The sequence below is a fragment of the Musa acuminata genome, chromosome BXJ3-4, assembly GCF_036884655.1.
Source record: "Musa acuminata AAA Group cultivar baxijiao chromosome BXJ3-4, Cavendish_Baxijiao_AAA, whole genome shotgun sequence".
In the NCBI taxonomy this organism is placed as follows: domain Eukaryota; kingdom Viridiplantae; phylum Streptophyta; class Magnoliopsida; order Zingiberales; family Musaceae; genus Musa; species Musa acuminata.
Genome location: NC_088352.1, coordinates 33,520,352 through 33,545,479, shown reverse-complemented (window position 1 = coordinate 33,545,479; position 25,128 = coordinate 33,520,352). Strand labels below are relative to the sequence as shown.

Sequence of the window (25,128 nt, the reverse complement as noted above, 5' to 3'; positions counted from 1 at the left end):
AATTTGATATGGTAATAGAGTACAAGCCTGGAAAGGCAAATGTCCTAACCGATGCATTGAGTCAGAAAGTGGAGCGTGTGAATACCGTACAATTGGAGGACAGAAGCCAAGCAAGTCAGTTGTACTCCAACTTCTTTTCTAGGATCAGGGATGGATTGTATAGTGATCCCTAGGTAGTTATCCTGATGCAACTTATCAAATAAGATAAGACACGATGATTTTGGGTCCAGGAGGGACTCGTTTACACAAAAGGGAATATGGTTTATGTCTCTCGAGTGGACAATTGAAGGCATGAACTCTTAATAGAGTGTCACGATTCCCTTTGGGCTAGACATCCGGGCATTCATAGAACCTTGTCTCTCGTGGAGAGGGTCTTCTACTAGCCGAAGATAGGGACTGATTTGGAGGAATATGTTTGAACGTGTGTCACTTGCCAACAAGACAAGGTGGAGCAGCGGAAACCGGTAGGACTTTTGGAGCTGTTGCCCGTACCAGAAATGTCGTGGGAGAGCATTTCCTTTGATTTCATATAAAGCTTGCTGACAGTAGGGGGACTCGAATCGATACTCGTGGTGGTCAATCGATTTTCAAAGTATGCAACTTTCATTGCTGCACCCCTATACTATTCAGTAAAAGCAGCGGCTAAGCTGATGATGAAGAATGTGGTGAAGTATTAGGGAGTCACACACAATATCATCAGTGATCGAGACGCTTGGTTCTTGGGACGATTCTAGACTGAGCTATTCTTATTGTTGGGGTCTAAGTTATACTTCTCTACAAGCCTCCACCCCCAAACGGTGGCCAAACTGAAAGGATAAACTTGCTCCTAGAGCAATATCTTCGATACTATGTGAGTGCTAACCAACGAGATTGGGTAAAGCTGTTGGACATATCCCAATTCTCCTACAACTTGCAGCGGAGCTCTGTATCCAACAAGAGCCCCTTCGAGATCATTACAAGACAACAACCGTCAACTCCTCACACTTTGACAATCGGGTATATTGAGAGTAGTCTGTCAGCCTGCCACTTCACAAAGGGGTAGCACCGAAATACAGATATTATGTGGGCTTACTTGGAGAAGACGATCAAAAGGATGAAGAAGTGGGCAAACTTGGGAAGGTGACCGTAAGAGTTCAAGGTCGGCAATTTGGTGTTGGTAAAGTTCTAACCAGCATTACTCAAATTCTTTAGAAACAAAGTACACAAAAGATTGGTACACAAGTATGAAGGGCCCTTCCCAATTATCAGTAGGGTAGGCAACGTCTCCTACAAGTTGTAGCTGTCGAAGTGGCTCAAAATTCACAATATTTTTCATGCTAGTAATTTGAAAGCCTACCACTCGGATCCATAAGATGCTTCTTGAAGTGTTCCGACTCAGCTACCCCCCACCAGAGCCTCCTACGAGAAGTGAGTTGGAACCATTTTAGCGGATCACAAGGTAAAGTTACCTATTGGAGCTGAGCAGATTGAGTAGTTGGTGAACTGGCGAAAGCTTCCCCGAACTGAAGCTAGTTGGGAGCCCGAAGATACCTTACAATATGAAGAGACAATCATCAACAACTACCAATAAGTGTCGACGAGGGCGTCGACAGTTTAAGTGGGGGAGAATGTCATGAACAGTCATCGCGCACCCACAATAACTCCGTTCAATGAACCGTTCATCGCTTGTGTTTACATGTACAACTACTTGGCAACATATTTTGGCTTGGTTTTATATTCTTTGGCTTGTAAAAATGTAAGTTTGAATAAGTTGCAGTGCTACAGTGCGATCGCTCACCGAACCAACAAAACAACCCAAAACGACTTTGTTTTCACATGCCACAGGCTGTTTTCTGCAGCCCGCTCCTGCATACGAAACGTCAACCATCTCAGCACCTTAGAACCACCTGGGTAGCACTATGGGGGATAGGGCTTCGGTATAGTGTCGGGCATTGAACAATTTTTCGTAAGTTCGCACGTTACCTTGATAGGAACTTGTTGTCGCGCCTAGCACTCGGTGAGCAGCTATTTGTGGATTTGTAGCTATTCGTTCGACCTTCTAAAGTCCTTATTTTCCTCCTCTCTCTCTTTTCTCTTATGCATACAAGGTGCTCGCTGAATTTCTTGTAAAGCTTCCTCTTTTCATAAGACCTCGGGACTTGTTCGTCGCTCGTTCTTCGAACTAATCAACTTTCTCTTTTATAGGTCCTTCTAGACCTCCGAGAGGTTGCAAGTGGGCTGATCTTTGCGGGTCCATATCACAAGAGCAAGGCGCGACTTAGGCAACGCAAACTAAGTTCTCGTCTTTGTCGCAAGGGTGCCTCACGACTTAGGCAATTCCCGCTAAGTCCATGATAAATCGATCCACATTTTCAAATCCACATATTATCAAATTTTTAAAAAAATTAAATTACACGTGTCATTATATTAATGATTTATTATGAGTCAACATACCAGGTAAATAGACTACGTTTGTTAACTTGGACTTGATGAAAATAGCTTATATGCTATATTTTTTAAAATATATGGGTTATTTTAGATACGAGTAAATCATAAAGACTTAAGAGATGTATGCACAAAACCATAACGACTAAAATGGACTTTAATCATTTATAAAAATATACTCATTCGTACAACCTATCTTAAAATTATATAAAAATAAAAAAATTACTATCATTGATTGTACACTGAAATTTTAGTAGTAATGTGCAAGTTGGTGGAAGATTGATCTTATCAAACTCAAAAATAAATTAAAATATTCTCCTTTATAGAATATATCCAAAAATACTAGAATTTCATAATTAATTATCCTATAATCATCTAAAAATAGAAAAAAAAAGATCTACTTACAGTTGATGTTGCATTGGTGTATAAGTAGAGTTGTGAAAGTTTGAGATGGTTTAGTGGAAAAGAACTTTGTTACACTCACAGATGAACAAAAATACACTAATTTATAAAAATCTATCTAAAAACTACCACAACTCCTCATTTACTTAACCTGAAAATATCTAAAAAAATTTTAAAAAAATATCATTGATATTATAATTCTTGATTTTAGTCCATTTTTGAGCTTTCATAGTAATCAGCTAAACTCATCTATTAGGGTTACATGATTCCGTTTAGGGTGTACCCACTTGTAACACCTATTGTACTGGACTGGCACTACCTAGGCACCAGTCTATCTCCGCTAATGGTTGCTACTGTTAGTTTGGCCAACCTTATGATATGACAAATTATGGACCCCAGGCACGTCACCATATCCCACACGTAAAGTCAGAATCCATACCACAATGTCATACGTCATGACATCCCACACGCCTCATTCCGATAAATCCAGGACGTCATCACCCTCGCACGCAAGGTCAGAGCCCATGCGTGCTGAGACATTGTCTGACACATCCATCACCTCGAACTGCGTACAACCCACCCTCATGCCATAATATAAGGACCCTTCGTGGATACCCACAAGGGGGGAGGAGAAAAAAAACATTCAACTAACTTGCTCGTCGGAGGGGCCACGGTCGGGGATTACCTGGTGAAGGCCTTTTTCTGCAGGAAAGCGACCACCCACGATTCACGGGCGCCCCGACCTCAAAAGTCACCGACCGACGACCTCGCAGGCGAGCCATCGACTGTTCAGCTCCTAGGCTGAGAAGCGCTGACCAAGAACCCGACACCGAGGATCGGTCGATGTTTCGACGTCCAGCTCAGCCAACGGGACACTCTCGACATCGACCCGTGGACCAGGCCGTGCTGACCAACAAGCCACGGCACATTCATTCACAAACAGTTTGGCGCTAGAAGGAGGGCCATGTCGTAGGAGTTCCCCGCATGAGTTTCCTCGGAAGGAGAACTGCCAACCGGTTGCCTCCAGACCCGACCTAGGGATCAGCCTCCCCTCGGAGGTGGAGGGGTTGCGACCTTGACGCCAGATCGCTACTGGCACCTGTTCAATGACTCGGGACTATCGCCCCCCGAACCTGCCGACGGGCCTTCAGACGTGTCACCCGAGGCGTTCCTCGGCCTGACCAAGCAGGTCCACGCGATGGTAGGAATGATGCAGATGTTCGTCCCACTCATACCCCAGATTATACGACTAGCAGCTCCCCCGACCAATCCGGTAACACAAAGATCGAGCGGGGAGCAAGCCAGGATTGAAGAGGCCCGAGACCATGCAATAGGCCCGATAGGCCCGCCTGAGCGGGACACACCCGCACCCTGCCAAGTCATGCCACCCTGTGCCAAGCCCAATTTCCTGTCATCAGACTTGGCGAATGACTCGCTCAGGATCTAGTTGTCTCGGGTCAACCAACGCATGACGAGTTCCAACGCGAGTTCTAGAAGTCGCGGAGCTAGTCGAGCGAAGATGGCTCGGGCAAATCCCCCTTTGTTCAGGAAATACAAGAAAATCCTGTACTCCTCAACTTCATGTTGCCCGCGCGGGAGACATATGATGGCGTCTCCGACCCCGCGAAACATGTCGCCGCGTTTCGGGCTCAAATGACCCTCTACGGTACTTCCGATGCATTAATGTGTCGGGCGCTTCCAACAACCTTCCGTGGACCAGCGCGTGCGTGGTTCAACCGACTACCCCCGTCCTCAGTCTCATCTTTTGACCAGCTCGCCAAGGAGTTCGAGCAGAATTTCATCGCCAGCATGCGACCCAAGCCTTCCGAGGCCGCCCTGCTCGCGCTATCCCAGGGCGAGGATGAGTCGCTCTCCTAATTTGTGACACGTTTTGCCACTGAAATTCGGAGATTCCCAGACGCTCACCCTTCCCTGATCATGCAGGTGTTCCTAAGGGGATTGAAGCCCTCAAGGTTCTTTTGGTCACTTATCGAGAAGCCGCCGACAACCATCCCCGAGATGTTCCAATGCGCCAACCAATATGTCACCGCCGAAGCCCTAATGGCGGGAAGGTGCGTGGACGGAAAGAAGCCGAGGGTCGAGCGGCCCCGAGATGCTACCTTCGCTATGTAGGGAAATCCTTGGGGCGACATCATATGTGCAGCGGAAGAACAAGAAAAACAAAATCCTCGATTCCCAAAGAGATGTTCGTCGTCGTGCGAAGATTGGTACGCAAAAAATCCGCGAAACATAAAACTGCGTATAGAGTAGATTGTGTTACCTAGGGAGATCGTATATCCCTGTTTCCTTGCAAATCCTTAGGAGAGGGTGAAGGAGGTCAAGCGTCCTCCTCTCTAGCGGTGATCCACATAGCAGGGTTGCGACGACGCTCCTCAAAACTCCAGACCTACTCTGAGGCGGAGATGGAGAGGAGAATAGGAAAAGGCAAACAAAAGCTCTCTAGCCCATGGGGCTCTGAATCCCTCATATTTATAGAGGTCCCCTGTCAAACCCTAATGGGTCCTCCCCTAGTGGGTATTGGATCTGCATCCAATAAGACAAGGGCTCCGTCGGATATCTCATATCTGAACCTCTATTCATCGCAATGCTTACCATATGTGTGTGACCCTCTAGACCCAATATCGAGCTGGCCGTAAGTCATACCTATCAGAACTCCTTCTAACTCAGTGAATTATTATCTCTGTGATAATTCACTCGACTCATCGACTACGGACGTACTAGGCCACTACGCCGTAGTCCCCAAACGATACAGGGGAATCCAATCCATTGGACCTGTCTGTCCTCAGTTACCGTGTACCTATAGTCCCTCATCCATCTAATATACCAAAGACCGTATATCGAGCATGGTGTTGTTAGACCCACACGGTTTCTACTCGAGTCTCGCTCTAATCGGATTCTCCCGGAGAACTCTTTCTCTCTCAACCCGAATGACCCTGGCAAGGGATTTGTCTGAGCAAGGACACATGGGATATTCCTCTCATGACGCCGAGAGTGGATGATCCTCTATCGACACTCAATAGCCCTCGTAAGGTCGACTACCACTCCCAATGACCAGCTGTACTAGATCTGGGACAACCAAACCTATAAGTCTGGTATCAAAGAGTGGAGCACTCATACAGGACATCCTTATTGAATCTCGGATTTTGATGATAAAATCAATTGATGGGTTATTTGATCTAATCCATATTATTGAGTTAAGTGTGCAGGATTAACTACGATAAACAGAAAACACAAACCAAGTATACCGGAGTCAAGTTTGATGAACGTTTAAGAGTCCGAAGAATCGTCGGAGATGCTGCCGGAACCAACCGAGAAGAAATCGGGAACTTGTTGGAAGTTCGCCGAAGAGATCGTCGGAGGTTCGCAGAGATCACCAAGAAGTCTCGGCTAAAGTCATCACAAGTTCAGGAGCGTGCTTGGACCCCGTCGGAAGAAGTTCGTCGGAAAGCTCGCCGGAACAAGACTTGACGTTCGCGGTTGATAAAATTGCTTAGGATGTGTTTTGTTATGTAGTTCACTTGTAATTAGGATTAGGATTAAGAAGATAATCCTATATCCTGGTTAGGGGCCAACTGGGGCCAAAGTCAGATTTGGTTTGGGCTAAAAGTAAGCCAAACCAAGTGAACCGGAGAGCCAAGCGGTGGCACCGCCCAACACCCGAGTGCTGGGCGGTGACACCTCCTGGGCTGGGCGGTTGCACCGTCCAGCACTCGGACGCTGGGCGGTGGCACCGCCAGCATCGGGAACCTAAAGAGAATTTGAATTTTGGAGCCCAAATTTGAATCCTCTTGAGGCCTACAAATATCCCTCAAATCTCAGCAGAGAACACAACTTTTTGAGTAGCAAAAGTTTGAGAGAAAGGTCTTAGAAAAGTGTTAGCTTGTCTTCTTTTCAATTTGCTAGTGTTCACCTCATCTCTTCTCGAAAATCTGTAAGAGAGTGAACTGCTTGTAAAGAGTTGTAAGAGGGGTATTTACCCTTCCATTTCAAGAGACTTGCTAGTGGAAGGTGGGAGCCTCATCGAAGAGGGGCCTCGCAAGTGGAGTAGGTCATTTGACCGAACCACTCTAAAATCGGCGTGATTCTTGGTTTGCATTTCATTATTGCTATTTACATTATTGCAAACCTTCTTATATGCTTTAAGTTCCTTATTATTTTTGCTGCACATATTTAAGAATACGCTTTCAAGATTAAGCTTTTCAAGTTACGTTCTTATCGTACGAAAGATTTTCTAAAACCGAAGTTTTAATCCGCTGCACTAATTCACCCCCCCCTCTTAGTGCCGCTCCGATCCTAACAATTGGTATCAGAGCTAGGTTATCTCTCATATTTGGTTTAATACCCAAGAGAGATGGCTTACTCCGGCATGCAAGAGGGTCATTCTATTGCACAACCACCTTTTTTTAATAGGTCGGATTACACATATTGGAAGACTCGCATGAGGATCTTCCTCATTTCTATGGACTTTGAGCTTTGGTCTATTGTCGAGAATGGATTTCAAAAATCTTCTCTTCCGATGAGCGAATGGAATGAATCGGAGAAGAAGGTTTTTGCTTTAAATGCAAAGGCTATGAATGCCTTGTTTTGTGCACTAGACAAAAACGAATTTAATCGTGTTTCAATTTGTGATTCGGCTTTTGATATTTGGAGAACTCTTGAGGTCACTCATGAAGGCACTAGCCGAGTGAAAGAGTCCAAAATCAACATCCTTGTGCACTCTTACGAACTTTTCCGAATGAAACCAAGTGAGTCCATTGGAGACATGTACACCCGGTTTACGGATGTCATCAATGGACTCAAAGCTCTTGGTAAAGATTTTACTAACTTTGAACTAGTAACTAAAATCTTAAGATCCCTCCCTAAAAGTTGGGATCCAAAAGTCACGGCCATTCAAGAGGCCAAAGACCTTAAAGTATTCCCTCTTGAAGAACTCATTGGGTCTCTAATGACCTACGAAATGACATGTCAAGCTCATGACAAGCTCGAGAACCCCCTTCCAAAGAACAGGAAGGATATGGCACTCAAATCACAAGAAGACCACTTGAAAGGAACATCAAGTGATGAGGACAGTGACAATGACATTGCACTTTTGACTCAAAAATTCAAAAAATATTTAAGGAAGAACAAATTTAAAAATAATGCAAAAAATAAATTTGAACAAAAGAAGGACCAAGTGATTTGCTATGAATGCAAAAAACCGGGACACTACAAGAACGATTGCCCTCAAGCCAAAAGGAGAACACCAAAGAAGAAGGCGCTCAAGGCAACATGGGATGACTCAAGCACGTCCGAAGAAGAGGAGTCCAACACCGAGCAAGTTGCTCACTACGCCCTAATGGCCTTCGAAGAAGAGGTAACGGATTTAATTAATGTAGATTTACCTTATCATGAGTTATCAAATGCCTTCCATGAGTTATTTGATGAATGTAAGACAATTAGTAGAAAATACAAATTGATAAAAAAGGAGCATGATAGTCTTACTTGTGCTTTTGATAAATTAAAAACTGAATATCATGATAGTCTAGCTCCATGTGCTAAATGCCATGATTTAGAAACTCTCCAAAATGAGAACTTAATACTTAAGGACACCTTGAAGAAATTCGAGGTCGGTAGCAAGTCCTTAAACATGATCCTTACAAATAAGGGTCACGTTCCTAAAAGGAGTGGAATCGGATTTGTGAGAAGTACTCACCAAAATCCAACCACCTTCATTAAAGGTCCTATCTTACATGTTCAACACCAAAGCAATTGCAACTTTTGTTGCAAATATGGACATATGACTTACCAATGTCCATTCAAGAAAATTAATCCGAACAAATTGATTTGGGTTCCTAAAGGAACCATGATCAAGTCTATGCAACATGATAAACAAGTTAGATTAGTTTTTGAGGCACCCAAAAGTAAATGGGTACCTAAAAATAATTCCTTCTTGTAGAAACATACACCATCACATGCTAGGAGCAAGAGATGGTATCTTGATAGTGGATGCTCAAGGTATATGACCGGAGATCCATCCCAATTCTCTAAGCTCACTAGCATGGACGAAGGCTATGTCACCTTCGGAGACAACAACAAAGGCAAAATCATTGGCAAGGGAACCATAGGTAACAAATCAAGTTTTTCCATTAATGATGTGTTACTAGTTGATGGATTGAAACATAATCTATTGAGCATTAGTCAATTATGCGATAAAGGTTATATCGTTAGATTTGAATCAAATATGTGCATTATTGAAAAACCAAATCATAACATTACTATGATTGCTTTAAAACAAAATAATGTCTATACCATCAATCTTGATGAACTAAGTAATGAAATGTGTTTCTCCGCCGTAAATGATGATGCTTGGCTTTGGTATAGGAGATTAGGCCATGCAAGCATGAAGACAATATCTAAAATCTCATCTCTAGAATTAGTACGAGGGATTCCGAATATGAAGTTTATTAAGGATAAGGTATGCGACGCATGTCAACTAGGGAAACAAATAAAAACAAGCTTCAAACCAAAAAATCAAATTAGCACCACTAGACCGTTACAATTGATCCATTTGGACTTATTTGGACCAATTGATACAACAAGTCTAGGTGGAAGCAAATATGCCTTTGTGATTGTGGATGACTACTCTAGATACACTTGGACCTATTTCTTAACTCACAAAAGTGATTGTTTCAAGTGTTTCTATAAATTTTGTAAACTCACTCAAAACGAAAAAGGTTTCATGATTTCATCAATTCGGAGTGATCACGGTGGTGAATTTCAAAACCGTGACTTTCAAAATTTTTGTGAAGTTAATGGATACAATCACAACTTCTCCACTCCGAGAAATCCCCAACAAAATGGAGTAGTCGAAAGAAAAAATAGAAACCTACAAGAAATGGCAAGAACTATGTTAAATGAACATAGTTTACCTAAGTATTTTTTGGCCGAAGCCGTAAATACGGCTTGCTACATCATGAATAGAGTCCTAGTAAGACCATCCTTATCAAAAACTCCCTATGAATTATGGAATAACAAAAAACCAAATATTTCCTATTTTAAAGTTTTCGGTTGTAAATGCTTTATTTTAAATGAAAGGGATGCCTTAGGAAAATTTGATGCTAAATCCGATGAAGGCATCTTTCTTGGTTACTCTTCCGTTTCGAAAGTTTTTCGGGTTTTTAATAAAAGAACCTTAGTAATTGAAGAGTCTATTCTTGTAGTTTTTAATGAAGTCTCAAATTTTAAGAAAAATGATTTTGATGATGATCTTGGTTTTGATAATTTGAATTTAAATGAACCCTCTCCTCAAAATAGCAACTTGGATGCACCTTCTTCCGAAATTTCCTTACCTAAGGAATGGAAGTATATAGATGCTCATCCAAAAGAGCTAATTATAGGGGATACATCTAAAGGGGTTCAAACTCGTTCCTCTTTCAAGAATTTTTGTGCTAATGCCGCCTTCCTCTCTCAAATCGAACCTAAGTGCATTGACGAGGCCATAAAAGATGATTTTTGGGTTATTGCAATGTAAGAGGAATTGAATCAATTTGAGAGAAATAAGGTGTGGGAGCTTGTTCCTAGACCTAGTGACCATTTAGTCATTGGTACTAAGTGGGTCTTTAGAAACAAGCAAGACAAAAATGGTATCGTGGTTAGAAACAAGGCTAGATTAGTGGCCAAAAGTTTCAACTAAGAAGAAGGTATCGATTACGAAGAAACATTCGCTCCCGTGGCTCGATTAGAAGCCATAAGGATGCTCCTTGCCTATGCTAGTAGTTATAATTTTAAACTATTTCAAATGGATGTCAAAAGTGCCTTCTTGAATGGTTTTATTTCCGAAGAAGTATATGTTGAACAACCTCCCGGATTTGAAAATACTCTTTTTCCTAATCATGTATTCAAATTGACTAAGGCTCTCTATGGCTTGAAACAAGCTCCTAGAGCTTGGTATGAAAGGCTTAGTTCCTTTCTTATTTTAAATAATTTTACCAAAGGCAAGGTTGATACTACATTGTTTATTAAATATTTTAAAAATAATTTTCTTATTGTGCAAATTTATGTTGACGATATTATTTTTGGCTCTTCGGATGAATCACTATGTGAATCATTTGCCAAATCTATGAGTCATGAATTCGAAATGAGTTTAATGGGGGAATTAACTTTCTTTTTAGGATTACAAATCAAACAACTTAAGGATGGTATATTTCTTAACCAATCTAAATATACGTTAGAATTGTTAAAACGATTTAACATGGATAATTCAAAAGCAATAAACACCCCTATGAGTACTGCGACTAAGTTAGATATGGATGAAATTAGTGAAAATTTCGATCAAAAAACATATAGGGGTATGATAGATAGTCTACTCTACCTTACCGCGACTAGACCTCACCATGGCACCCCCGAACAGAGCCGGGAAGCTTGAGCTGCCGCCGGCCAGCGCCCTCACCGTGGCGTTGGTCGTCGCGTCAGAGGCTATGTTCTGATCCACTTTGAGCACGCCCCTTCTAGCCAGGAGCTGCTTGTAGTAGCTGTTGTCCACGGTGGTGGGAGTGCCGTGGTCGAGGAGGACGCTGTTGTCAACCGTCGACGTCTGCGGGCACCTCGACTTCAGCATGGCCACAAACGCGGGATCCATGGCCGGGTCTGGTTTCCCCGACCCATTGTAGTTGTAGAGACGATTAAGGATGAAGGAGCAGTGCGTGAGCCCAACGGTATGTCCTCCTGCAGATCAACAACGGAGACGCTTAAGCATAGAATACCATCTCTTGATTGCCACAGAAGCTGACCAACACTCATCTTGGTTCATCATGACACTGTGGAAGACGAAGTTACCTAGAAGTAACACCATGTCCGAAGCGCTGAGCCCTTTCGCCCCGAACGCCGCAATCGCTTGGGAGGCCGAGAAGGAATCCCCAGGCAGATTTCTGGTGGCATCAGACGCAAGCGAGATGTTGCCATCCCTCCTCCCTGTCTGAACCGCATACGTATACTGCGTCCCACCTCCCTGAAACATCGATCTCCGGTGAGAACAGACGACGACGGACGAAGCATACAGTAAGTAAACCCCACGCATGCATGCACCGCACGTACCAGCACGACAGCATCCCTCGTTGCGACGACGATGATATCAGCGCAGGAAACAATGCCGGCGCATTTGCTTTCCAGTGCTGCCTTGGCCTGGTCGATGAGGTCGTACCCTCTCACGCTTAGGTTGGGGCGTGCCGTCTTCTCGGTTCCACTCCCATCCAACAGTATCGATGCGTCGCATCCCTTTATACACACACACACGCGAACACACCCCAGTAAATGTCTCTGATGCTGTACACATGCATCGGTTCATTCAGCGCGTACCCTGACGAAGCAGTCATGGAACTGCAGGCGGAGGAGGGCGGGGACGATGGAGCGGTCCCGAGCGAAACGGGCGGCGACGATGCTTTTGATGGTGGCCTCGACGTCCGTGCCATTGCACTTTCCACTGTAGAAGCCGACGTGCAGCGCGGCGTGGCTGGGGACGACGGTGAGGCACAGTAGCGCGACGGTGGCGACACCGAGCGCTGCGGCCATCTTTTTTGATCGAGCTGGGGCACGTCGCTGCCTGTTATATAGGAGAAAGCTGCTTGTATGATGATGCATGGCGTCGTTTAAATAGTAAGAGAGACGTGCAATGGCTCTGTCGTGGACGTGCCATCAAATAAGATGGCAGTGCCATCCCACAAATGCTTGCAACTCCACTAGGTTTGGCAAGAAGTACATTATTTTCTTCTTCTCATTTGAGTTTAAGCAATTATTTTATGTCAATTAATCTTCCTACATCCTGAAAGTACAAAGTCAAATGATTAAAATCAAATGCTCAACTGGTCGGATTAGGGCTTAGTTTCAGTTTCCTTGTTTGTCTGTTGAACAATAAAAACAAGAGGAAAAGAAGAAGAACATTAAACTATATATAGCATGATCGATTGACCAAAAAAGTCTTCCCATTATTTATTATTTAGTGACCAACCCGGATGGAATTTAGCCAAAGATATTAGCAGAAACATGTCAAAAAATTCATTTCATCAACTATGCAATATCTTTTTTAACTATTGGAATTGTCCATAAATTGCAATAAGAATGAAAATACTTGGCTGCATGTCTCAATAGCAGGGGACTTGCAATCACCAAGAAACCTATTGCCACCACAAATGACTGTCTTACGGTGAATGTTTAGAACCTGTGAACTCCATCTTTGTATTTGTATTGTTTATTAAGTATTCATCGAAACTTTTTAATAAAAATATATGAAAATGAAAGTTACTCCAATAGCATAAGTATTCAAAAGGATAAGTTTCGATTCGCTAGTGGGATATTCATATATAGTATATCATACATGTTGAGGGATGTACTTGAAGGTGAAAGCTCAGTAAAACTCAAAGGATAGAGCAAGTGGCAAAGAGTCATTGTAAGATCTTATACGAAATGATGTGTTAAGGGATGAGATTAAGTAAGAGATGGACCAAAGATAATACCAAGAACCATTACAAACTGAGGAGTGAGATAACTTGAATGAGACTTATCATCATCTCGAGATGGAACTATAACCGTTATTATTAAATATTTTATTTAATAATAATGTAACCGTTATCAATAAGTTCATCATTCATTATAATCAATTTCTTCATTTAGTGTGGTTTAAATATTTCAATTTTTCATTCTAAATGTAACCATTATTATTAAAGATTTTATTTATTTATTTAAAATTCTTAATTATGGTCCAAACGTTACAAATTTAAATTAATTCTTGAACATTATGAGTTGGTGATAATAAATATTCTTTATTGGATAACATCTATATAAACAAGAGTTTTGGTCCTTGGGCTCAACATCTCTTTCAAGTTTAAAAGATTTCTTACACCATCTAAAGTAAGAGTTTTGAGCCGAGAAGTGCCAAAATTCAAGAAGAAACCATTGTTGAATTTCTTAACAACAATAGCCGGAGGTATGCAATTTTGTTTCAGCATTAGTTTTTCTTGTGTTTCTATTATAATAGTTTAGAAACACATTTTGGTATCAAAATTTCTAAAAGTTGGTATCATAGCATATTGACCTTTACCTTGATATGAAAGAGTTTTTATTTTTTATACCATAAATATGGCTTAATTTTGATTTCTTTTTAAAACTTATTAATATATTTCATGATAAAAATCATGACGATATAATATTTCAATATTTGGAGGCGGTAAAATGCTCATATATGCATATTTGGTTATATTAATTTATGCTTATGAGTTAATTTTATATGTCCAAAATATCTAGTGATCCATATAATCTTAATTAATTAAAAATTAGTCATAATATATTTAATTAATTAAAATTATATATAAATTTAAAATAAGTATCTTATAAATAATTAGACATCATATGACTGATTATATTTAATATAATAATTATTATCCCATAGGATCTTTTATTATATTCATATAATTAATCAAGATAAAATATCAAATTATTTTCATAATTTACTCATAAGGATTATGAATTGGAATATAATTTGATAGTTTTATCATAAAGATTATTTGAATCTATTTGAATTAAGAATTTAGCCCACAAGTAATTTTTATGTCATAAGATTCATCTTTCGGCATATTTCACATTCGTAAAACATGCAATTTAAACTATTAAGCCTCAAATTTTTTACATAAACATGTTTGATTTTATGTAGTTTCTTAAATTGTTAATTTCTCTAATATTCGATGTGATATTTTTGAACTTAGTGGTGATAACTATAAGATATAGAAGGAGAAGATTCTCCTCCATTTATGGTGGATGGATATTGATTGTGCTATTACGAAAGATAAACCACCTATAGTCACTAATACCAACACTCTAACTGAGGTTGCGTTATATGAACGATGGGAGCGATCCAATCGGCTCAGCGTGATATTTATCAATACTAAAATAACTACTGGCATACATGGTTCTATTGACCAACAAGAGAAGGTCTGAGACTTTCTATAAGCTATTGATGAGCAATTCATCACTTCAAAAAAGGCACTAGCAAGTACCATAATAATAAAATTCTCATCCCTTAAACTCACCAACATAGAGGGTGTGCGTGAGCATATAATGCAAATATGAGATATTGTAGCTCGAAACTCGAGGTTAATATAGCAAAATCTTTCCTGGTGCATTATATTCTGAACACCCTTCCACATCAATATGGATCTTTTAAGATTTCATACAATACACATAAACAATGAATTAATGACCATGTGTATTCAAGAAGAAAAGATGCTAGTAATAGAACTAGGTGAGAGTGCATTGGTGGTAACCACTCATGGGAAGAATAAAACTGACAAAAATCAAGCCAATCAGAAAGCTTATCAGTGGGGAAAAGGTAAAATACCACCCAAGCTGATATCAAGAAATAAGCAAAGTGTTTCTTTTGTAAAAGAAAGGGACACATGAAGAAGGAATATATGAAATTCTAACAATAGTTTGAAAAGAAAGATAAACCAACCTCGTTTGTGTGTTATGAATCTAATATGGCTAATGTTAATATTAATACCTAGTGGATTGACTCTCGATCAATAATTCATATTACAAACTCTTTATAGGGTATGCAAAACCTAAGGAAAGCTAGTGGGAAGTGAGCAAAGCATCTTATCAGGTAATAAGATGGGCTCACATGTGGAGGCAATTGGAACATGCATTTTAATTTTAAGCAGTGGTTTTATTTTAAAATTAGAAAGGACCTTTTATGTACCAAGTTTCTCAAGAAACTTAATTTCTGTTTTCAGACTCGTACTAGTTGGATATTCCTTTAATTTTCAAGACATATCATTTTATTTACTATATAAATCTGATTATGTTGGGAAATATATTTTGTCTTATGGACTTTATCGTATTTTCTTACAAAATGATGACACTAAAAGTTCAATGTATGTTCACGCTAGCATTAAAAGATGTAATATTAATGAGGACTCCTCTATGTTATAGCATAGAAGATTAGGACATATCTCCATAGAGAGAATTAAGAGATTAGTTAATGATGAAGTACTTAGTACTCTTGATTTTACTAATTTTAAGACTTGTGTGGATTGTATTAAGGAAAAACAGACTAATAAGTCCAAAAAAGATGCTAATAGAAGTTCGAGATCATTCATACTGATATATGTTGTCCAAGCATAGACACACATGGTCAGGAATATTTCATATCCTTTATAAATGATTACTCATGATATATGTATATCTATTTGCTTCATAATAAAAATGAAGCATTAGATTCCTTCAAAGTCTTTAAAGTTAAAGTTGAGAATCAATGTGGTAAGCAAATTAAAATTATGAAATCAGATAGAGGTGGAGAATATTATAGAAGATATACTAAAAATGGATAAGCACCTGATCATTTTACTAAGTTTATTCAAGAACATGGGATTGTTGCCTAATACATTATGTTTGGTTCTCCAGACCAGAATTGTGTTACAGAAAGAAGAAATCAAACATTATTAGACATGGTGTGGAGTATGCTTATCAACTCCAATCTTCCTAAGTTTTTATGGACTGAAGCACTAAATATGGCTATGTATATATTAAACTGAGTTCCAACCAAGGATGTCCAAAAAACACCATTTGAATTATGGAAAGATTGAAAATCGAGTTTGTAACATATACACGTTTGGGGATGTCTGTATAAGGTCAGGATATATAATTCATAAGAGAAAAAACTAAACCCGAGGACTATTAGTGGGTATTTCATTGCATATGCCAAAAAATCCAAAGGTTACAAGTTCTATTGTCCATCTCATACAACTATGATTGTGGAATCAAGAAATGCTAAATTTCTTGAGGATGACATGATTAGTGGGAGCGATCAGTTTAGGAACATAGTTTTTGCACATGATCATATAGAATCTTAACCTTCCAAATCAAATAATAGATTGGTTATAATTCATAGTACTCCACAAGTACAAACTAGTACTGAACAACCAATCATTGAAATTTCACATGTTATTGATAATATTCTAATAGATCAAGAAGTTTAGGAATTACAATAAGCTCCTAAACAACTAGATGAATAACAAGTTCCTCAGGGAAACATTGGAACAACATTAAAAAGATTTACTAGAAATAAAAGATTAGCAATTCCTAGTGATTATGTTGTATATCTACAAGAATTTGACTATAATATTGGAGCAAAAAATGATCATGAAACCTTTTCACATGTCATGAGTTGCAACGAATCAATTTTGTGGCATGATGTCATGAAAAAAGAGATGAATTCCATGAAGAGCAATAGAGTTTGGAATCTTGTAGAGTTGCCTAATGAAGCAAAGGCTATTGGCTATAAATGAGTCTTTAAAACTAAAAAAAAATCATTATGCAACATTGAAAGATACAAGGCAAGACTTATTGCAAAGGGATTTACTCGAAAGAAGGGAATCAATTATACGGAGACGTTTTCTCCTGTATCTAAGAAAGATTCTCTTCGTATCATTTTGGCATTGGTTACTCATTTTGACCTTGAGTTGTAACAAATAGATATAAAAATAATATTTATTAATAGAGTTCTAGAGAAATAGGTTTATATAAAACAACTTGAAGGCTTTTCAAACAAGCCTCCCGCTAATGGTATTTTAAATTTTATGAAGTAGTTTTTTTATTCGAATTTGTTAAAAATCCTATAGACCAATGTATATACTAGAAGGTCAATGGGAGTAAAATATATTTTCTTGTTTTATACGTAGATGATATTTTGCTTACAACCAACGATAAGGGTTTGTTGCATGAGGTGAAACAATTCTTTTATAAAAAATTTAACATGAAGGATATGGGTAAAGCATCTTATGTCATTGGTATTAAGATCCATAGAGATAGACCTCGAGGCATTTTAGATCTATCACAATAAACCTATATCAATAAACTTTTAGAAAAATTTCGGATGAAGGATTGTTCACCAAATGTTACTCCTATTGTAAAAGGTGATAGGTTCAATTTGAATCAATGCCCAAAGAACAACCTTGAAAAAGAATCAATGAAAAACATCTCATATGCTTTTGTCATTGCATGTCTTATGTATGGTTAGGTTTATGCTAGACTTGATATTGCATTTGTTGTGGGGATGCTAGGTCGATATCAGAGTAATCCAAGTATAGACCACTGGAGAGCTGCAAATAAAGTGATGAGGTATCTACAAGGAATCAAAGATTATATGCTTATGTATAGACATATAGACAACCTGGATGTGATTGGTTACTCAGATTCAGACTTCGCTTGTTGTGTTGATTCTCGTAAATCAACATCATGATATATTTTTATGATGGTTGTTGGAGCTATTTCTTATAGAAGTACCAAGCAGACCTTGACTACTACTTCTACCATGGAAGCTGAGTTTGTTTCCTATTTTGAGGCTGCTTCACATGCTGTATAGCTTAAGAGTTTCATTTCTGGGCTTAGAATCATGGATTCTATTTCTAGGCCATTAAGAACTTTCTATGATAATTCAACTATTGTCTTTATGGCTAAAAATAATAAAAGTAGAAATCGAAGTAAACATATCGACATTAAGTATTTAGCCATAAGAGAATGTGTAAAAGAAAAGAAAGCGGTCATTGAGCATATTAGCACTGTATTAATTATTGTTGATCCTTTGACTAAAAGCATGCAAATTCAATGATCATGTAGAGAAAATAGGACTTAGTTCCATTTTGTAACGATATTGAAACTCTTATATATTATGATATTTCTTATTTATATACACATTGTTTTGAAAAAATATATTTGTACTAGACCAAGAATAAACATAAGGTTTATTCATTAAATAATATTACCACATTAAGATTAAGAAACTAAATACATCGTGATACATGAATGATAATACTCGCTCTTAGAGGACTTATTGTCATGATTCACGTATTTATTTTTTAAAAAAGTTATTCGATAAAGATTAATTCAAATTATTAAGCTAAATGTATGGACCAAGTGGGAGAATGTAATCATTATTATTAAATATTTTATTTAATAATAATATAACCATTCTCATTAAATTCATCATTTATTATAATCAATTTCTTGTACTTTAAATATTTTAGTTTTTCATTCTAAATGTAACCATTATTATTAAAGATTTTATTTAATATCATTAAAATTCTTAATTATGATCCAAATGTTATAAATTTGAATTAATTCTTAAATGTTATGAGTTGACGATAATAAATGTTCTTGATGGGAGAACATTTATATAAACGAGAGTTTTGGTCCTTAGGCTCAATATCTCTTTCAAGTCTAAAGGATTTTCTACACCATCTAAAGCGAGAGTTCTGAACCGAGATGTGCCAAAATTCAAGAAGAAACCTTGCTGAAATTCTTGACAACAATGGTTGGAGATACGCAATTTCATTTCTGCATTAGTTTTTTCTTGTGTTTCTATTATAATGGTTTAGAAACACATTTTTGTATCAAAATTTCTAATAGGAACATCAAACGAAAACACTAACTTTAGGGAGCTTTCTTTAAATAAAGATCAAGAATATGAACTCTTATAGAGGCGAGAGCAAAATTATGTCATTCCTTAGTTTTCTTATTCTAATGGAGTAGACTCATCTTGCTTGATGCTAAAATTGAAAGGGCTTTAAGGTACATGCATCTTATCTAAGTGAGACAATTAATGAAGGGGCTAAAGTTGGAGATTGACTCAACTTACAACAATGAAGTTGGAGTCGAAAGGCCTTGGCATGGGATAAGAGGCTGAATAGTCTAATACTCTTGAAGAATATATAGAGTGCTACAATTTAAGTTGCCACAAAGAGAAGCTATATGCAATAAAGGTTATGTTAGGGATAGTGGCCTAGGTTCTAAATAATGACATATTAATTTTTAGGACTTTGAGAATTACTAGTAGATAGATTAACTCAAAGCTACATTGTTTATAAATGAAGGTTGATTGCCAAATGAGCAAACATGGTCAAAGTGAAGAGGTCGTATGGTGTGTTTGTAAAGGCCACATAAGTAGAAGTCATGGTTTGAACTCATCACACCAAGATCAAAGTGTGATGGAGACATCACAAGGATATGACACAGTATAGCAGATCATGGTAGAATAATTCCAAATAATGTAACATAATAAGAAGGTCTTGTGTAAGACTTAATCATCCAGAGAGATGATTAGAGCTATTGGAAACTTGACTTTAGTAAGCAACTTGATGGTAGGAAAGACTATTAACTTAAGTTGTGAATATCATAATACTACACAAGCGGGTCTTTTATACATGAATAAATTTTACATTGGATGACAGCTTTAAACATCAGCATATATGAGCTATATACTATAGTGGTAGATCTTTCAAGTGCAACTATCAGTGAGTCATACAAGGGACTTGATCATACAAAGATATAATCGGAGCTGTCGGATGGTGGATTACTCCAAAGCTAATATTCGCTCAACGGAGTTTGGTAAGTCAGTGAACAATGCCAATTGAGTAAACATTGCTACTAATGATACAAAGGAGAATAGAATTGATGCAAACTCTATAACATAACGGCGAAGGCAATGCATGAGAGTTATAATATGTCTTTCCATCGACTAGGGGTGAACTACTTATAGAACATAGAGATATTAAAATAGATGACCAAAAGGAGTGAGAAAACAATTATTAGTTTAAAAAGACTTAGCTACCTAAAATCGAGGGACTAGTGGATAATAGGGAATATCTTTTTTTTCATCTGAAGGATCTATATGTACTAATGAAGATCAACACAACTTAACTAATTTCACACTAGAGTTAAAAGTCATTGAAGAGTTGAAATAGTATTGGTCGATCAAAGTTTTACTACTTAAGAATAATAATATATAGTAGTTAGAAGATGGGAGGTGCTTTATAATGAAATCAAATAATTGAAGATGCAAAGGAAAGGAGATGTAATGCATATAAATGTTTCGATAAGGATGTTTAAGGAATAAATGAGGAAGAATATCATAAATAGTTTATATGTAAGGTTTTCAATGTAATATATGTGTATGTCTATGCTTTTAGATTTAGTTCATATTTTAAGTAGCATTTAAGAATATCATAGTAGGCTTGATAGACCCATTTTAGTCGGGTTTTGTGGTAAACATAGCATGTGTTTGATCATCACATAGAAGCAAAACTGTCCAAAACAAAAGCCTCTAGCCAGCCATTTTGGGGGCTTTCTATGAGTAGAGTGTAGTTAGAAATATCAATTATTTCAATACCTTAGAGATGCTCGAGTAACTTTGGGAGGATTTTTGGGTGTAATTGATTACCTTATATCTTTTGTTATGCGATCGTTTAAAGCTTATAAAATTTATATTTATAGTTTGTATTGTCTATCAAATATTTATTTATAAAATCTTGACTTTAATATTTCTATCAACTCATTTTCTATTTTACATGTCTTTAGGGGATCCTATAGTTACGGGATGATTAACCTTTTATAGATAGACACATAGGGATTTCGAATCAGAAGGCAAAATCAACTAAGCTCATGATAACATAATAAAAATTTAATAATAAAATATTTTTTGGGTGAATTATCTTAAAGTAATATAATTTAGAGATTTCTATTTACAATCTCTTTTGCTATTTACAAAAGAGATATCCTTAAAGTAATATTTCTAGGATATCCTTAATATCTCTATCATCTTTTCTTTTTTCCCTCTTCTTAATAACAAGCAGCGAGCGACGAGTAATCGAATGGTATTAACTTATTCTTCTTCTTCCTCTTTCATATGCTCATATTCTTCTTCCTGACTTGATTCTACTGTGCATATATAACATAAACCACTAAAGAAGTAGGATTATCCCGACCCGTGGGTTGTAAAAAAAATTGAGTCGACTTAAATTTTAATCAATCTGCAGACAGGTAAATGAAGTGGTGACTCCTTTCTTGCCCAAAAAAGAAAGTGGTCACTCCAATGGTGGGTCATTGTTGGGTCGGATTGAGATGATGGGTCGGATTAATTCGATTATATATTGGCAGCAGCCACACTGACAGCTAGTGGGCAAGAAAGGTATCGGGTAATAATTGTAAGAAATTACTGTAGCTAGTTCTTTGTTTTATATACTAATATACAAATGTATATATATGGTGTTCAATTGAAGCAATTTCAGTATTCTGTCAAGTAAGATGCAAGTAGTTTATAAAGAAGACTATCAATTAAATATATGTGCACCCTGAATTATTACAATCTTTCGTTTGGTTGAGGGTACCGACGCAAATAATAAACGTCAACAGTGCTGTAAGCCTGTAAGGGTTTTGGATTTCCAATTTAGGTCTCCGCTGCTGGTCTTCTGGTAAGTCATGATTGATCGAGCAGCACAATAATCTCGACTGCTTAAATATTTAAATAGCATTTTCATGTTGCATCGGTCAACTCTAATTGTGGTGCAGACATTGAAGAAATATACCCAATCAAATGAACGACTATGTAGTGTCTTTGATAGCATGGGAAGGAAGAATATTGTGTCTATGGAAATCATGATATCTCAATATATAAATAAATAAATTTGTTTGAATAGAATAATGGTTGTACAATATATAACGATGAGAAATACAATCCTCCAAAGACATGCACGAGTGCAACTCTTGCTATTACTACATCTGATTCTCTATCAAACAACTGCTTATACCATCATCATCATGTTTCTGAACTCGTCAAAGCTCAACACTCCATCTCCATTGAGATCGAACCTGCAAATCATGGTCCTGCACTCGTCGATGCCCCTCGACGTGCCCAGCAGGGTGAGCATCCTCTTCAGGCTCCCTGGTGTAATGCAGCCGTCCCCTTCATCTTCATACATCTTAAACGCTGCTCTCAAATCTCTGTCCCTCTCTTCCTCCCCTTCCACCTCCACCGACTTCACAAAATCCTCCAAATCTAACAGCCCATCCCCATCGCGATCGGCTAACTTGACGAAGGCCTCCGCGTCCTCCAGCGACAGCTCCTCGCCGATGTTCCTCATGCAGGCTGTTAGCTCCGCGGCTGAGATCTTCCCGTCTCCATCTTTATCGAAGGAGTGGAAAACTGAATCGAGGTCCGTCACGTTTGAGCAAGGGGACGCCATGGTATCTTGAGAAGAGAAGATAAGCCCCTGGTTGAGAGGCTTCTCTGTATTTATAGTTGTGGAGAGCCAGAAAACATGCGTGTAACATGATCTGCAAAGAAGTTTCTGGGTGGGTTTGAAGAAAGACGCGTCTGCTAGGCTAACTTCATGTACATGCGCAAGGAATTTGCTGAGAAGCCGCAGGGCATTGGAGAGAAGTTTCTCGATCTGGTGACAAAGTCGGTTAACTAATTTGGTAGGTAATAGCTTAACATCGAGCCGCTCTTTTGTTCCTGCACGTTTCTCCCTCGACCGCCATACTTTACGACGACGCGGCGGGGGGAGTCCTCTGGACCCGTCGATGTGGCTCTGCTTGTCGCTCCACGCGAGAGAAGTCAAGCCATTGAGCGAGTCCACGGAGACGATGTGCCTGTCGACGACTCGGTTCACCGTGGACCACAATCTTAAGTCGAAACCTCTGGAATATGCGTGTGGCGCGTCTTTAGGATGCGACAAGTCGAAATTAGTTTTTATTTCCAGATATGTAATTGTGACGCGTATTTAGTTGTACGTAAATATCACCAACAGCGATGACGATGACAGGCATCATCGTTAGCACGTTGGTGATGCAGACGACGTCTGCGAATCACTAAGGTCTCCTCTCAGCGCAGCTGCCGAGGAGGCTAATTTTTAGATTGATAATTATATTTTATAGGATGACAGAATCACATCAAGTGGCTGTAGTTTAGTGGTTAGAATTCCACGTTGTGGCCGTGGAGACCTGGGCTCGAATCCCAGCAGCCACATTTTTTCCTTAAATTTTTTTTTAAATTTTAATTATCTTAACTTTAAGCCAAAGTTAATCACATCGCCTGTTCCCTTTTACATTCTTCATCGATCTCTAATTGTTCTTCCCCTCAAGCCACAGCCACCCCGCCCTGCACGGTGGGCAGCTCGTGTGAGCCCTTGACCACGCGTCGACGCACGCACACACGAAACCCATGTCTACACAGCTGGGCAACACCTTCACCTTGTCTCCGTCTCTCAAGTTACTCAGGCAAATGGGGCACTGCGCCTCCTCGCCGGTCCCTGACGCTCGGTGCAAGTGCACCGAGAAGATATCGCTGATCTGCGGACCGAGGCCAGATGCCGGATGCGAAGTCGCAGAAGGTGACATGCTCAATGAGCCCGTATCGGCTGCCAGACGGCGGTAGTGACACGCCCATCTTTCGTACGTACAGGCAGAGGAGGATGATGCATAAGAGGATGGAGAAGGAGGAAGCTATTGTGGCCATGGACGCGGTAGTTCTTGTCGTCCAACTCGTCGTACTTCCAGTGGAAGGGTTGAGCCTCCTGGGCTGCCATGAATGCAATGATCAAGCGGCAAGTGCTGTGATAGTGTTTCGGCCTATGCATTCCTACTATTCACGACTATCATTATGTGTATGCACTAATGGTAATGTATATCCACTCATGGAACAATCCCCACTACAACGGACTTCCTCTTCTCAACTAGTAATTTCAAATAAATTGTTGACATTATAGGTTGTATATAATGTTAACATAACTATCTTAGAAAATGTTAGGAGCAGTTTAGACAATAAATTATATGAATAGGATTCTCAATTAATAAGACTATGGAGAAAACAAAAGATGATATTGTTGTAATTTTGAGATCGAATGAGGAGAATTCAATGATAGATCATCTTCTTCCTCTTGTCTTTGAAATCTAATTTACCATATTAATGCTATAAAGTACATAATTTTTATCATGTGATATCAAAGCCAGAGTTCTCTCTTTATCAACCTTGAGACTAAGTTCTAAGGAAGAACAAATTTTTGGGAAAGATTGATGAGCAATAGCAATTCAAATCTCAATCCATAACACGTAAATGTTTAAATTTTCAATGGTAAAAACTATGATTTCATTTATGAATATGAGAATTATGCTTCTTTCACTTGATCTATGGGTTGTGATTGAGAATGATTATGATGATTTTGATAACATGGGATCCAAGATAAGTGATCAAACAATTACATTAAAAGAAAAACAATAAAGAGAGAAAATATTAGTAAAAGTCTTTCTAATGTAATCTTACCAAGAATTATGAGGACTACAAAAGCAAAAGATAAATTCAATGAGGTATGAAAGTAAGAGATGTCAAATTTTAAATGATAAGAGAGTTAAAGAATATGAAAATAAAAGATAATGAGATATTGAATGACTTGTAAAAAAAGCCTATGAAGTTGGTCAACTAAA

The 25,128-nt window shown here is 38.6% G+C and overlaps 3 protein-coding genes and 1 non-coding gene across 4 annotated transcripts; 1 reads left to right on the top strand and 3 right to left on the bottom strand.

Annotated features, from left to right (window-relative positions):
* Window positions 1–11,188: 11,188 nt before the first annotated feature.
* LOC135636398 (peroxidase 60-like) lies at window positions 11,189–12,393 on the bottom strand. The gene is made up of 4 exons (XM_065148085.1): window positions 12,181–12,393; window positions 11,920–12,099; window positions 11,662–11,833; window positions 11,189–11,550 (listed from the first exon to the last, which is right to left on the bottom strand). The coding sequence occupies exons 1-4, from the start codon at window positions 12,391–12,393 to the stop codon at window positions 11,189–11,191; spliced, it is 927 nt and encodes a 308-aa protein (XP_065004157.1).
* A 9,925-nt stretch (window positions 12,394–22,318) lies between these two features.
* LOC135634867 (putative calcium-binding protein CML19) lies at window positions 22,319–22,922 on the bottom strand. Its single transcript, XM_065145543.1, has one exon. It carries the CDS (start codon window positions 22,887–22,889, stop codon window positions 22,449–22,451), a length of 441 nt encoding a protein of 146 aa, XP_065001615.1. The 5' UTR covers window positions 22,890–22,922; the 3' UTR covers window positions 22,319–22,448.
* A 680-nt stretch (window positions 22,923–23,602) lies between these two features.
* TRNAH-GUG (transfer RNA histidin (anticodon GUG)) lies at window positions 23,603–23,674 on the top strand. The gene has a single exon. It is a non-coding gene; the product is annotated as a tRNA-His (tRNA).
* Window positions 23,675–23,769: 95 nt separating this feature from the next.
* On the bottom strand, window positions 23,770–24,233 carry LOC103982067 (RING-H2 finger protein ATL66-like). Its single transcript, XM_065148084.1, has 2 exons — window positions 24,108–24,233; window positions 23,770–23,997 (listed from the first exon to the last, which is right to left on the bottom strand). Exons 1-2 carry the CDS (start codon window positions 24,231–24,233, stop codon window positions 23,770–23,772), a joined length of 354 nt encoding a protein of 117 aa, XP_065004156.1.
* Between the last annotated feature and the right edge of the window lie 895 nt (window positions 24,234–25,128).